The sequence below is a fragment of the Chelmon rostratus genome, chromosome 13 (genome assembly GCF_017976325.1).
Source record: "Chelmon rostratus isolate fCheRos1 chromosome 13, fCheRos1.pri, whole genome shotgun sequence".
NCBI classification, from domain to species: domain Eukaryota; kingdom Metazoa; phylum Chordata; class Actinopteri; order Chaetodontiformes; family Chaetodontidae; genus Chelmon; species Chelmon rostratus.
Genome location: NC_055670.1, coordinates 5602898 through 5618172, shown reverse-complemented (window position 1 = coordinate 5618172; position 15275 = coordinate 5602898). Strand labels below are relative to the sequence as shown.

General features: G+C 44.3%; 1 protein-coding gene across 3 annotated transcripts in view; it reads right to left on the bottom strand.

Annotated features, from left to right (window-relative positions):
* The window catches only part of sema5ba (sema domain, seven thrombospondin repeats (type 1 and type 1-like), transmembrane domain (TM) and short cytoplasmic domain, (semaphorin) 5Ba), a 149390-nt gene that overhangs the window by 44163 nt on the left and 89952 nt on the right, over positions 1–15275 (bottom strand). For all 3 annotated transcript variants that reach the window (XM_041950326.1, XM_041950328.1, XM_041950327.1), the window contains 3 exons: positions 5643–5705; positions 4715–4813; positions 4365–4578 (listed from right to left, as the gene is read on the bottom strand). In XM_041950326.1, the coding sequence (XP_041806260.1) occupies positions 4365–4578; positions 4715–4813; positions 5643–5705 (376 nt within the window). The remainder of the gene's footprint in view (positions 1–4364; positions 4579–4714; positions 4814–5642; positions 5706–15275) is intronic.

Below are 15275 nucleotides of genomic sequence, written 5' to 3'. Positions count from 1 at the left end.
ATCAAAGACTTTACAAACAAAAAAGTCATAAAAGACAATAGAACAAACACAGATTCATTATTATGATTATGATTATGATTATTACTATTACTATTACTATGCATGACACCCAAGAGTATCAGTATCAGAGTATCATTGAATGTTTAGTTTGTGATGAAAACCTGTCAAACTGTAATGTAGAGAAAATTAATTGGAGCTAACACACATGCAGATGAACAAGTGAGTTGGGCCATTTGCCAATTACTGCAACTGAGGCTGAAAAGACAACCACCATGATGCGTTAGCGCTACTTTCCCTACAGCTAAAGGCCATGTGAAGGAGCTAATTGTGTTTACACATGTATCAGCTATGTAACGTAAGGGATAATGAGTGTGTATACAGCACGCCAGAGCTGCCATGTGGATGTACACCAGAGGCTCTCTGTGTTTGCGTACCTGTGTTTATGCATACTGTACGAGTGTCAGGCAAAGGGCAGGTGGAGCTGACAGATTCTGCATAATATTACTGAAGCTGCGTGGGTGCAAATGTGATGGATCGAGTTTTTCCAGCATCCTGCTGAGCGGTAAACAGATTGTTCAATCTGCAGGCTGGTTGGGTGCTGGAGCAGGGAAGCTGCCATCACTAGCATCACATGACGCTTTAGTTCAGTTACAGTATGAGGAGCGAGGCAGGAATGCAGACATGATCCGCTGCCTTATAGCTTCGTTATGTCCAAACCGGACAGATGGACTATTTTTATTAAGTCTATATTTTGTGAGTTCCTCTCACTGTACTTGTTGCACTTTGTCGTAGTTGGGTTAGTTGTGTGTGTGTCTGTCTGCTGGACAGGGGAGGGAGGCTTGAGTGTTTCAAACAAAGAACACAAGAATGAGGAAGTCAACAAACAAAATGTTTACTTCTAATTGGTTTTGCCAATTTTTTTTGTTAAAAAAACACTCTTTCTGCGTCAACTCCTTTTCTTTGCACTGCCATGGGCATGGAAAGCAGTGCACTTTAGTACCAGAGACTGAGGTTAACTCTCTGTGTCCCATGTTTCTTGGTTTAAGATACTCAAAACCTTTTGTTAACACCAGGAAAAAAGCATGCTTCTGGTTATTGAAAAAGTCAACCCATCCCACCGAATTTATCAGGTCAGTGCTGACTTTTTCCTACAATCTTCCGCAGCCGTAACCAAGAACCAATCAGAGCCATAAACACAGGAGTCATTCTAGTCAGACACACTTCTCATATGCATTTATAGCTAATAGTTACACAGCTAAAGGCAGGAATTCTGCCAGAGAGCTAATTCTCCCTAATAAACACATACCTGAACATTAAATCTAATTAACAATACTGAGGGCTTAGCACCTAAGGCTTAGCACATTACAGTGGTGGAGGGAGCTGCAGGAAACAGTGCTGGCATGGAGATATGAGTACTAGTGAGAAGTGTTACATACATAATAAAGCATAGTAAACAGGTTTTGGGAGAAGTGAATGGTTTAAAGAAATATTTTCCTTGTTATGTTGATGAAAAAACAATGTTGGCATGAAAAAGTATTTTGCTAATGCAAATTAGATGTATAAAGAATGTCTGAGACGGGTTGACATGTCACATGTTTGTGTATAGCTATGGCTAAATATAGCGATTATGCATATATAAATAGATTTGCTGTTACATTCCAAATCTTCAGGGGATTGCGGGAAGTATAAAGAAATTGTTTGGGTTATTTCACAGGAAACTCTATAGCTCCCTCTGTCATTCAGATGCATGATGGGAAACAGTTGGTCGGTGCCTGGCAGGCTACCAATCCAATAAGAGAACAGATTGATTAGATCCAGGACCCCCTCTCTGCCTTCGGTTCTTCTGAACTGGAGAGGCTTAGAGCTGGAAATGAGATTTTCATTCACACCCAAATCCACCGGGAACACAACTCCATAACCCTCACAGAAGCCATGAAGCAGAGCAGGCTTTGTGTGTGATGGCATGAATGTGTGTGTGTGTGTATGTGTGTGTGTGTGTGTAGCTCGAGTGGAGTGCAACACGTGTGTTCGACGGTGTGTGCAGCCAGCGGTGATTATGCTGATGAGGACACTACAGTATCTACTTTGCTACTTGTCTTTTTCCCTCCCACACACTCTCTCTTTGTGTGTGTGTGTGTGTGTCGCTCTCAAACACACACACACACACACACACGGAAGCACATGCAGCTTGCATACGGTCTAAATACATACATACACACAGCAGCACACACTGGCATGCTCACACAGGCAGAGTCGCTGCGTGGTGTGAAGCATGCTGTGTGTTGTAATTTCACCCTCTCCCTGCCGTGAGGAATAATTACATCGCTCACTGACTCCTCAGTCTATCTTCTGTGCTTCCCTCTCATCCTCATCTTCTTCCCTGCCCTGCAACTCTCTCATCCCTCCTATCTCACCAGCACCACACACACACACACATACACACTCGCACATACACTTTCACACTCTCCAGCCTAGCACCTTAACTTGCGTTCGATCTTCCCATTTTGACTTCTCCTCTCCTGTCTCTCCTTTATTCTCTTCCTCAGTGTCTTTCACTACCTATTTCTCATCATAATGCGGCTGGCCTGACATATGTGGATATTTGTTTGTTACATTTAGTGCTGGCTGATTAATGCATTAGTCGTGCGACAGAAAGCTAATAATCCACTCCTCTGATGACGGATTAATTGATTAAGTCTTTTATCAAGCAGAAAGCGTCAAGTGTTTGATGAGGCTCTGCTGCTTCTCTCACTTTCATTTCATTGTAATTGGAATATCTTTGTTTTTTGACTGCTGATCAGACAAAACAAGCAATCTGAAGACGTTACCTTGGACTCAGAGGAATTATGATGGGCATTTTCAGACATTTTATACACTAAACATTTCATTGACACATAAAGAAAAACTGAAATAATCCTTAGGTGCAGACCTAGTTCAAATTTACTAGCCAATATTTTAGCATTTTCATTTGATTGTATTTTTCTGTCCTTGTCTCATCTCTTCTTACGCACACACACACCTCACCATCGTTTTGTTGGCTTCTGCCTTGCGAGGGGTTTAATTATTTTCAAATGCTATTAAAAAATTGCTCATCAGCCTGACCAATTAATGATCAGCAAAGGATGAAATAAAGCAACGTGGCCTCGGGTCGAGTCTGGGTTCAGCAGAAGCCACTGGCTCTGGAAGGGTTTGTCAGCTGCTTTAAACACCTTAATGTTTGAACGGGTTTTCACAGAGCCTAACTGCATTAACAACAGAATATTAGGCTCTGTGATTGGATGCTCTTATTCAAAATGCATGTGGACTTTTTTAAATAAAAGATATTTTCTAACACAGTTACTGTCCATCCAGGTCTCAAAGGCTCCAACTGTCAGTCACCTTCACCTCCATGACTTCAGTAATCTAATGGTTTCTGCATATCAAAGGCGTATGACAGCCTCTTTCAGCGGAGGGTCCACCTCCAGATCTGCTGGAGTCAGGATGTGTGTGAATGGAAAAGGCACAGCGTCAGCAGCAGGGAGATTATTGACACCGACACCAGCGGGTTTGACAGCATTTCATGTTCTCCGCCATTCCATAAATCCAACCAAGTCCTATGTCGAACCTGTACTGTGTGTTCTACACACAACTTCAAATCCAAACAGACTTCGTAATCCTTTGAAAAGACCTCCGTCGGATTGATCGATCCCGGCTGTAACAACAGAGTGATTGTGTTGGACGCAGTGCACACTTGGCTCACCTGCCGCTCCAAAGCGGGGCTCGCAAAATGTTTAAAGTAACGGAAGGAATTTTTCCGAGAATGTTTGGCACAAATCTTTACCCAACAATCTAACCTTGAGCGGATTATTTTGAAATCCAACTGGAGTTTAGACTCGATCAGATTACTAATCCTATTTGATTAGATCTCTCACGCCTGAGACAAAACAATGACCCTGTGAAACAACAAAGCTGTAACTCAAACCAGTAAACTCCAGAGCGTTGCTCCTGCAAACTTCACAGAACTTTGTGTTCTAAACCCTCTAAAATGAATGGCAATCAATGAAAATTAATTGACAGTCTAAGTAATTAATTGTTATTAAAGAGCAAAATGGCTAAGCATCTGCTGGTTTGAGCTTCTCCAATGAGAATAATTTATTTTCAGGCTGTTGGTCGGACGAAACAAGAAGTCTCAAAGCGTCACATTTTACACAAAGATCAAATGATTGATCAATTAATTGGAAAAATAATCAAGAATCTTAATTGGTAATGAAAGTAATTACTAGCTGAAGCACAGAAAAAAACACTGAAATGAATGATGCTCCAATGAATGTTTCCGTGTGAGCCATGTGATGTCATATGATGTCGTTCGGGCTGAGCTACTGTACCGTTGAGCCATTTCGAGTTGTACTGCGCGGTCCGCAGAGGGGGCATCCCGCCCAGGCTGCGGTATATGACGGGGTCACGGCCCGAGAAGTCGATGACGGTGGCGGCGTACAGCTCTCCGCTCTCTGTCACCACCGCCGTGGAGTTGTGACGGGGGTCGTACGGGCAGCGAGCCACGCCGTTCACCCGCTCCAACACGCTGCTCATGTTGCCCACCTACAATGGACGAGGGGGGGGGGGGCGATTCAGGGAGGGAGAGAAAATGGGAGAGAGAGAGAGCGGCAGGTTAAGTCTACTGTGTTTTCACTGGATTTCTACAACACGACACACACAAACGCACACTGCAGCGTACCTCTCTGGTGATACACAGCGGCTGGAAAGCGTTGGTTCCACAGGTCATGACCTCGGTCTTGTTCACCAACAGGACTCTGATGTAGTTCTGACATTCAATCTGCAGAGAAGAAGTGGGTGAAGAAGAAAGCTTTGAAAAGTTACAGCAGAGCAGGAGCAGCCGAGGTGGCAGGCTAAATATTCTTTGACGTGTTGCTCAGAAGAACAATGGACCAAGTCCTCCGGTATCAGACTGGCATGGAACCAAAGGCAAAGAAATTCAATGTCTGCATGCTTTCGCTCTTGTAAGTTCATTGTTCGGGAATAAGAACAATCGTTTGCAGCTGAATGGAAGCCTATTCAGCATCGACAGACGCTCAACAGTAAGTCAAGTATGCGTTTCAGTAAAAAGAGTCGAATCTGTTTTAACAAAGCCGTGAAATAGATTTATTGGTAATGAAACGTTTTATGTAAGTATCATTTTTTGTAAATGCTGGTGCTTTGTGTTGTGGCCAAGAACTGAGGTAATTTCAGTGATGCAGTTTTTGCAGAGAATTGATTGTGTGTTTTGTGTATTAGGTATCACCCTTCGCTCTGTAGGCACTGTGGGAGATAAAAGTGACGCTGCAATCAGTTCTCACAAAATAATGGAAATAAGACAGCTGATCGCAGTGTTGCTTATCAGACGGATTTGAAAGGAAGTCCTTTTGTGTCTCACTATCTCGCAGGCTGTCTTGTGCGCATTTTCCCTCGCTTCACTTTGCCCTTTCTCTTCACTGCAGGAAAAACAACTCCTGATTGAAGGGTCTGAAATAGCTGTTCTGTACAGAGCCCTCCCGCGAGGCCCATAGGGCCCTCGCCGCAACAGCCAGAAGATATCAAGATGGCCTCTCTGTAAGCCAGGCGGCGCTGACATGAAGTGTTGTAATTGGGGGCGGGATTGAGGTTACCTCTGTTTTGCCTTTGCTCTGACAGGACCTCCTGGTTTCCTCGTCCGGTGCCCATTCTGTCGCCTAGGAGACAAAAACAAGAAAAAGCCCAGGGATGACAAAAAGGCCGAAAAAGCAGTCAGCTGAGTCCTTCAGATACTACAAAACAGTTACGCAACGGCTGACTGTTGCTAATACTGTAGGCACGCACAAAAAGATGCATGAAAAGACTTTAACCTCATTGCTGTTTGTTTATTGTGTAAACATGGCGACCGGCTTGCCAGCCAAGAGCTTATTCGAGGGTAGCGGGCAAGGTACCCAACGAGGCAGCTGAAGGGCTGAGGACGGCATTAGCATGTAAATGGATTTCTCTCCGCCTTCTTCTTCTTCTTTCTTCCCCTCTCTATCTCTCGCTCAGAAAGTTTGCCGCACTCGCCTCCGCTCCGCTGCCCCCCCCCCCCCCCCCCCCCCCCCCCCCCCTCCCCCTTTCGCTTCTACCGGCCAATTATATTCCTGTTGATGGTTGTGACTTGGGTTTAATTACGGATGCAGGCAGCGGCACTGCACGACTGCACTGCAAACACACTAATGCACGTACATACACACAAGCTGCTTGGCCATCAAGCCGCACTGGCTCTTGTTAAGAGGGTTGAGAGATGTCCCTCTCTTGGCATGAACTGTAGATGTGCACGGTGCCAGAGGACCCCCTGTTGTGTGTCATTGGCCTGATTTTACTCATCCTCCTCCATCTCCTCCTCTTCTCTGATCCCACTGCCCAAGTAGGAAGGTTGCCTAAATGTCTGCCACTATGTAACATCAATCTATGTGATTCTCCATCTTACTGTCTGTTTCTCTTTATCCCCCCCCCCCCCCCCCCCCCCCCCCCTCCCAAAGGGATTACTGTGAGGAAGCTCGGCAGATAATTATCCAGGTCTTATGAATTACCTTCTCATTACCTTGTCCCAATCGGCCAATGGGACAAAGCTGTGACCCCACATTCAGTGGAGCTCGTAACTGAGGCCAACCAAAAGTCAACACCAAACTAGGTCAGTATTCCAGGAGCCAAATGGAGGATTCAAACAAACAGTACACAGCAGGGGAAAAATAAGGGTGATTCTACTATGCAGTTCATCTTAAAACACCTAAATGCAGTTTGGGACAATTTCATTTTTAGCTGTTAATTCATCCTGTGGTGATATAACTCCAGCTTTTTTGGATCCTCATTTTGCTTTAATTAAAGCTCAGCAGAAGGGACTAAAGACGATATCGCCCCAAGACTCAGTGAGGAATTCTGCTGGGAAAATACAGTTTTGAGCTGATCCATTTTTTTAGCCTCGCTGCAGAGACTATAGCTCTTTAGGAATCTAAATGGAAATAAAACAGTATAAGCACATTTAATGAGAACTTCAGAGAACTGCCAAACTCTTTCTGGGGACAAAATGTCGGGCTGAAATTCGCTGACTGCTCCTTTCTCTTTAAAGTATATAAATAGATCTCTTATTTCACAGCTCATGGACTCTCCCGACTGTGCTTGAAGGAGTGGAAGTTCATGATTTTGGATGATTAGCCTCGGCATAAATTCTTGCTAATGAGCGAAAACACCAGACTGAACAGTACTAACCACAGCCTAATGAGCTAGTCAAACATCTGCACATTGTCCTGGGATTGCTTTTATTGCTTAATAACCTTATATTCATAGACATTAATCAGCGTGTGATTGTTACTTCATTGTTCACACAGCCAACTATTTGTGCTGCCAACACACTGGAGAGGAAATCCACATTTTTGATGCCATGTTTGATTGTTTGAGACAACTTAAAGCTCCACTAATCAACTCGCTCAGTGAACACTCGCTTTCCAGCACAAAGCAGCAGATAGACTAAATTAGCAACTAGCTGATCAGGAAAGTGGAACATTCAGCAGCTAAAAAGCCATATGCTTTACTCAGGAGATTGTGGAGCCCAAACCAGACCTAAATGGAAACCTACATTCATCAGATGGATGGAAACACATTATTACGGCAACTGTATATTAGCCAAAACAGCTTTAAAAACTGTATATATGTCAGTTTGTTTTGAAGTTGTTCTGCCCCCTGGTGGCCAGATAATCGATGAATGCATCTTTTTTCCTGCTTAAATGCATCTTCTTGGCCACTCTGGGGAGACAACAAGAAGCTGTGCCACAACACTGACTTTTTACAACATCGTAAAGTCAAAAAATGTGTAAATGTGTTTTTACACATTCAGCCAAAACTGAGCATCATTAGCATGCATGCAGAGTCACCTGATGAATGCATGACCAGCATTCCCTCTGCTGTAGTTCTGCTTTTGTCTCCACCACTTTAGCTGCTACATATTCTAAGTTCACTGTGGTAACTTTGCTGCTGCAGCTGGACACCAGGCTCATGAGAGTGCTGAGACTGAACCTAAACGGTAAAGCTGCAGGCCGTGAAACCAAAATTTCAGAAATTTTACACGCTCCGCAGAGCTGAGGGGAGCAGCAGAGTCCAGCTTGTCACTGCAAGGAACACAAGTCTGCACTTAGCTGTCTGATCATTTATTACTCTAAAAACACTGATTAGAGCAGCTTCAACCAAGCTAAACTAAGCATAAAAACCAGACAAAGCCTGTGCACTCCGCAATTATGAGCAGGATAGAGACAGAGATTGAGACAAGTTCATTAGAGTTATGAAGCTATGTTTAGCTCCTGCAGCCAGTAGAGCACCGGTAAGTGGGCTCTGGCCCATATTGATAGTTACAGCTCATCTCCCCGTCTCCCACAGCAGCTCCCTTCAATTAACCTGCTTCAGACCGCACTGGGGAGAGAGACAGCAGCAGGGGACAGCTATATAAAGTAAACTGTGATTAAAATGAAACTTGAGCTCCAGACGCTGAACGCGAAGTAGACGACGAAATAAAAATACCGGCAGCAGCTAATGTGCTCTGCTGGAGCTCGACTGTGTAGTCGTGCCGCTCGTGCTGAGGCCAAACAGTACGCAGACAGCCAACAACAACCTCAAATCCACTTCCCATGAGTGCAGCGAACAGCGTGGCACCTGCCATTCAGAGAGCGGCCCCGCCCCCCCGCGCGGCAGTCCATCACTCTGCCTGTTGAAATGAAAACACTGCTCCTCCACAGCCCCTGCCTGTCAGCCCCTGACAGCCTGGGGACTGATGGGGTGACGTCATTGTAAACATACACACACACACACACACAGGGTGATGGATGCCTTTGCGATGAATCATGGCTAGGGGCATTACCATCTTTTCGGCAGGGCCCCGTCTCCAAGGATCCCCATCGGCTTAACCCGCTGACCTTCACCAGAAAGTGCCCCCTCCCTCTGTCCATCTCCTCTTCTTCACGCCACTTTGGAACAAAGCCACACTCACACAGAGCCTGTGAGAATACCAATTCTGCCTCAACATCCCCTCGCTCAAATACCTTCCCTCTGTGCCGGACCCTGAATGGCCGGGCTGCCGTCAACAGGATGAATTTAAGATGTATAATTTGCGGGCAGGATTTTCACTGACAAGTGTTCGTGCAAACAACAATCTGATGTAAAGAAAGGTAAGCGATGAAGAGGTAAAATAATATTTTCACCCATTTCATGTTGATATTGTGGTTCTAGTTTGTTCTGGTTCACTCAGTGTCCAGCCTCTGTTATTGTCATTGAAAACACGCCACAAAATAAAATGAAATTATGTTCACATGTTACATGTCAAATTCAAAAAGAGACAACAAAACGACTAACAAACAAACTAACTAACACCATTGCTTGTGCCTTCCATAATGACCCGTTTTGACCCGTCACCACTGTGGTTAAGGTTTAAAAGCACGAGTGAACCGTCTCATGCAGCGCAGCAGCAGCTCTTTTCTCACACCATCTTTACGCGTCAGGTGTATTTTTTGGCAAAACAGCTTGCATCTGTGAAGAGTGACCACCTGCTTTGATTTTCTAATTAGTTGTTCTTGTTCGTTTCTGTCACTTCTCCTCTGAAGCCCGTGAAGCAGGAGAAGGACTGCCGTAGTTTTCCTTTTCTAACATGCAATATTCAGGAAATTCACATACGAGATGAATGAAGACAGCATGCTAAGCAACTGCTACATAAATCATGAATGAGGTGCAAAAATTAAAAAATAAAAGGACGTGTGTGAACAACAGGCTGCTCAAAGGCGCTCTGCTTCTGACACACTTGCAGCAGATGTTGAACCATGACAGAGGTGTGATGGAGCAGCTACAAGGCGAAACATCCAGTGGGGTGAGGGGTCACGAGGGGTGAAGGGTTTTCTGGCACTATAGCAGCAACAATACTTCCGTCTTTGCCTCTCCGTGACAGACATCCTTCACACCGCCTCTGGAGGTCCTTGTCAGGCAAACACCAACACAGGTTGATGTTTCAGACATTTGAACGAGCGAGCAGGACTGCTGTTTTCCTGCTGAGGACACCATGTAAATAACAGAATCACATTTATAGATTCCCTAGCCATAAGGATAAATATGGAAGAAACAAGAAAAACAAACATAATTTAAATCAATCAGCAAGGCCAACAGCTATGTGCTCTCCCTGCCATCAATTTCCAATCCAAACTGGAGCCTGACACCCAATTTCTCCCAATTTCGCCACTCATTAGACACAATAAGAATATCTTGCCCCTGGCATCTTTCTTGAAGCAGGGAAGAGGGGGGGAAACATGAATTTTTTATAGGCAAATAAAATAGCAAAAAAATACAATTAGTAGCAGGAAAGAAGATTCATCACTTTTACTGCACTTTTACTGGCTGGGCTCGAAAACGAATTCTATTTTTACCAGAAGGAGACGGAGCGAGGGGGGAGGACAGAGAGAGAGAGGAGAGCAGGAAACACTGATGAAGGAAACGAGAGATTGCGAGCAGCGGCGTCTGCTAATGTGGCCGTTCCTGAAATGTGGCGCTGTGTTGATAAGGCTGCTGACACACTGCTAACATCATGTGTGACAACTAATTATAACTCATGAATATTGTAAATAAGTGTGTCAGGGGAGTAATGGCTGTTTGAATAGAAGCTGTCTGGCACTTGTTGCAGTCAAGATAGATTTGTATACATGTGCAACGGGATTGGACTGGTGTGAGTTCAGTGTAAGTATGGAAAACATGACAAATACTTAAACAGAAAGCCTATTAAGTTAAGAATTTCTTAACAGCTCTTAAGTAACAGTTAAGCTATTACTTGATATGTAAAGCGGACATGACAGAATCACATTTATAAACATTCGGACTAAAATGAGTGTGACTAATTATCAGTCTGGAACAACATTTCCTTTATTCAGGAGGAACATTTCCTTTAAATAAGTATCTATTCAACATGCTCTGGATCACGAAAAAAATATAAAAGGTGTATTTGTCATTCATGTAAGCAGGTAGTTTGCATATCACAAAATTGGAAGATATTCATAGGAAGGGGAAAATATTCTGTGTCATCAATGTCTCATAAACTACTACCTCGTAGGCTCCTCATGTTTTCATCCTCAGTCATCACCGCAGGCTTTTTCCTCCACCATCGGGCCGGCAGAGAGAAATCTGCATATTCACCCACCACCTCACCGAGAGACAGATCATCCATCTACAGTATCTGCTCTCTTCAAGGTGTCCTCACTTCAAAGCATCTTACACTTACAGACTGTTGATTCTTCCCTCTCATTTCCGGCCTTTCACTCCTCAGTGCCATCCTCCCCTTTCCATTCACTCTCGCCGTCTATGTGAGCTGCTATTTTAAGCAACAACCCACATCCAACATGAACACGCACGCGCTCGCAACTTGACAATATGGCCGAGTTTGGCACAAACTGCTGCCCAGGTGGTGCAGAGGAGAAACACTCAGCCACCAACGCAGCCACACAGGAGTGAACACCGCTGGCAGCGTTCACAGGTGAGGCAACATGTGCTTGTCTGAGCCCATGTCACACAGACTGCTGATATTCTTTGGTTCTGTGAAGCCCAGATTATGTTCAGTTTCTATCATTGGTGTCAAAGGCAGAACACCTCAGTCACCTATTCAACACTTCAGCTTCACACTCTTTAGTGAACTCTCTGAAGTAAGCTGGCACACTACAGAACTTTGGATGATACGCTGGAGTGCAGGACTTTAACATATAAATGCATGTCTGTTACATTCAAGCCAAACAAGTTCACCAAATGTTGATTAAGCCATCACTAATTGGTAGAGCTCTCTGTGACCTGTGCTACAGAGGAGTATTTAAATCTGCAGTCTGTGGTGGCGGTCTCACCACAACGCACTGGTAGCGATGCGTTTGATGTCAACCAGCAGCGATTGGTTTGCCCGAACTGAAAGGGATGATATCGGTTACAGCAACTAGGAGGATGGCAGAGCCTATGGCGTCATGGCGACAATGTATGTGTAATTACACTCGCTGCCAGAAGGGGGAGACAAAAGTTCCCCAGGGCAGATTTAAAGGTACAGCAAACTGAAAATTGGAAATGTGTAGCTTGTAGGTGTTGATTATGTTTGTTGTCATGCGATCAGCTTTTAGATGCATCAACAGTTGCTGTTAATTGCTCCCATGCTGTTTCTTTACCAAAACTGTTCCTGTTGTAGGTGCTGGGTTTTAAACACAGTTTGACAGTGTCCAAACAGGAAACACAGGGTTCATCTCTTTACTTTATTTAATGATGACAGAAGGTGACTTCTGGAAAGTTTTGAACAGTGCAGGACTATTGCTGGAGAAACATGAACATTTGGCTGATTTTTCACCACAGAACCACAGAGTAATCCAAGTGATGAAGGAAACTGACGTTTGTGTGCAGCACTTTCAGACAGAGCTGCATACAAAGCAAGCTGAGCTGCTATACAATCAGTGCACGAGGCAGCTCTGTAGGACTGCTGTTGAACTTAGCAACAGGTGAGTTTAATTGATTTATTATTTGTTACCTACACGTTATTCACAGCCACTGTGGCTGCAGCGCTAACTCGTCCCTGAGTGCATGAATGCAGACTGTTTTGTTACATCTGAGGGTTGTTGAGTCATTTTGTGTACTGATGTTCACTGTTCAGGACAACCGGGGGTGAACTTGGTGAAGATTCTCTGTAGTATTCCTGTTTCTTATCTTGGGGGCCTGTCTCAATCAAAAATACAGTTAATGGCAGTGGGATTCCTCTCTTACATTTACACTGTGTGCCATGCTGTTTGTGGGTCGTCATAGCAACCTATGTCACAAGGCTTCGTTGTCTGGAGCGTGCTGGTAGATCTGTGCTGCATGTCCTCTCTCTCCTCTTCTCTCCTTCGCTGCCAACTGTTTTGTTGTTTCCATCAGCCTGTTTCTTTTATTTGTGTCTAGACTTACATTAGAAAAATCTAAATTTTATCATAAAATCATTATTTTCAGCTGTTGTGATCCTGCATATACTAAGTGCGAGCTTGAGGCTGTAAGCATGAAACTGCTAATCAATCCAGGCCAACGGTGGGAGTGAGCACTGTCAAGTGGTGCAGTGCCCCTCCAGAAGTAAAAGTTTGGACGGAGCGGAGCTTCCTCCAAATCTGTTATTACTGGAGAAAACTCTCTGCCTCACTTGGGGGAATGTTGGGTTTTTTGGACCTGGATATGCAGAGTCATTAAAAGTGTCTTCAATATAATCAAGGAAGACCTGGTCCGTCAATACGGACTATGAGTATGGATCCGCTGTGGCAGAAAGGTCCGGACAGGATTTCAACCCCAGCACGGACACAATACTACAATGCTTGTTTTCAGCTTTCCTGCTATGATTTCATTTTTTCAAACCGCTGACTGCTGCTAATTTACTTTGTGAGCTCTGTGTTCATTTGCTTTACCCACACAACCCTGTCAAATTTCAATGTTTTAATGGAGCTCAATGAGGCATTATTATTGGATGTACAGTACTGCAGTACTGGAAACAGAAATTGGGCTTGCACGGATTCAAAGAAATAAAGAAGAAATGCCTACATTGGCCCTGATCGCCATCCTGTGGAATGACTCCATTTTTTTCTTCTCTCGCATGACATCTTTCAAGCACAATATCAGGGTATGCTGTGGTATGACAATGCACCAGAATCATGGTTTGGAGCAATTTTCGTGCCATTTTCAGCAGCGAATGAATGGTCATTCAGTGGCAAAATAAACAAATGAATGCATGACTGACTGAATAAACACACAGATAATTACATGAATAAACACCCATAGGTTCACGCTCACTGTTATAAACACACACGTATAGGGTTTCCAAAGCCACATACAAAACCACACATGGATGAAACATGACTTTCACCAACCCTTTGTCCTGCAGCTCATTGTCTCTGAACACTGATCCATGGACACACCCACATCCTCTCCTTTGTGTTTCATTCTCTCTGTCTCTCTCTCTCTGTCTCACACACACACACACACACACACACACACACACACACACACACACTCTGCTCATACCTCTCTCTCCCTGTCAAACACGACTCTCTGACAGACTGAATCAGTGCAGCATGAGGTCACTAGCCTACACCTTCATCTACACACCGCTGCAGACATGGAGAGAGGCAGCCTGGGGGAGTGTTCAGAGTGTGTGTGTGTGTCTGCAGTTCAGCACACAGAGCATTTGAAAAGTTCTGACTAAATGTTCACATTGTTGAGAAATACAGTAGGTTCAGAGACCAAGAGACAGAGAGAGACGGCGAACAGCACATAGTCATTCAGCCATGAACACAAAGCTACAAACACTCCTGACAACTTGTACCATTTCAGCCCGTCTTCAAGGGCTGAGAGCAGCATTTAGACAAGCATCTCATCCTAAAACACCATGTATCCACTGAGTCCAGGTCCACAAACATGCCTGACCGCCCTCTTGAAAATCATTCAATTTCAGACTAACGCTGAGAATTGTTTTGAATTTTGCAATATACGATGTGGTGCTGACGGAGCTGGGTATTGGATACCATTTTGCTTTGAGGTGCTTTCAACACCCAGCTACACACACAAAAACATCAAATTTACCTGAAATGCTTGGGTGAATTTCTTGTTTGTCTGTATATTCTTTGATTAAATACTTACTAATTAATTCAAAGCTGATTTTAGGCAAAGCTCTTGCATGAGTGATTGTTTTGAGAAAACACTCACCACAGACATGTTTGGAACATTTGGTGTGATGAAAATGAAGGGTAGAAAAAACGTACTTATATTCCTCAAACTGGAATACATCTAAACGGCACCAGTTTCTGTTTTCTAACAAGACTCAGCTGTCAAAGTTCAGGTATGAGCAGCAGGGAAGACGATCCACATGCACGCAGGCAGAGCAGGTTGAATGAAAGAGACTCAGTGAATGAACAGGCTGACATGCAGGCAGCGGGTGTAAATACAGACAGAAACTGCTGGCAGGGCTTCTGGGACAAGAATAGGATACAGCACAGTATACGCAGGCATGGCAGAAACACTAGCGCAAAGACGCAACAAAGACAGCGTGGCCACTAAATATACACCGCGGCTTCATGAGAGAAGAAGGGACAGGTATACCAGGTGTATATAGCCAGGTTCAATCATTTCTAGGTGCAATCTGGATAAGAGACTCATTGTAATGCAAGGTGTGAAGGGGGTCTCTGACGGCATGTGGTGGACAGGCGAGGAATGGCGAGGTCTGCATATAACCGAGAAGAGCA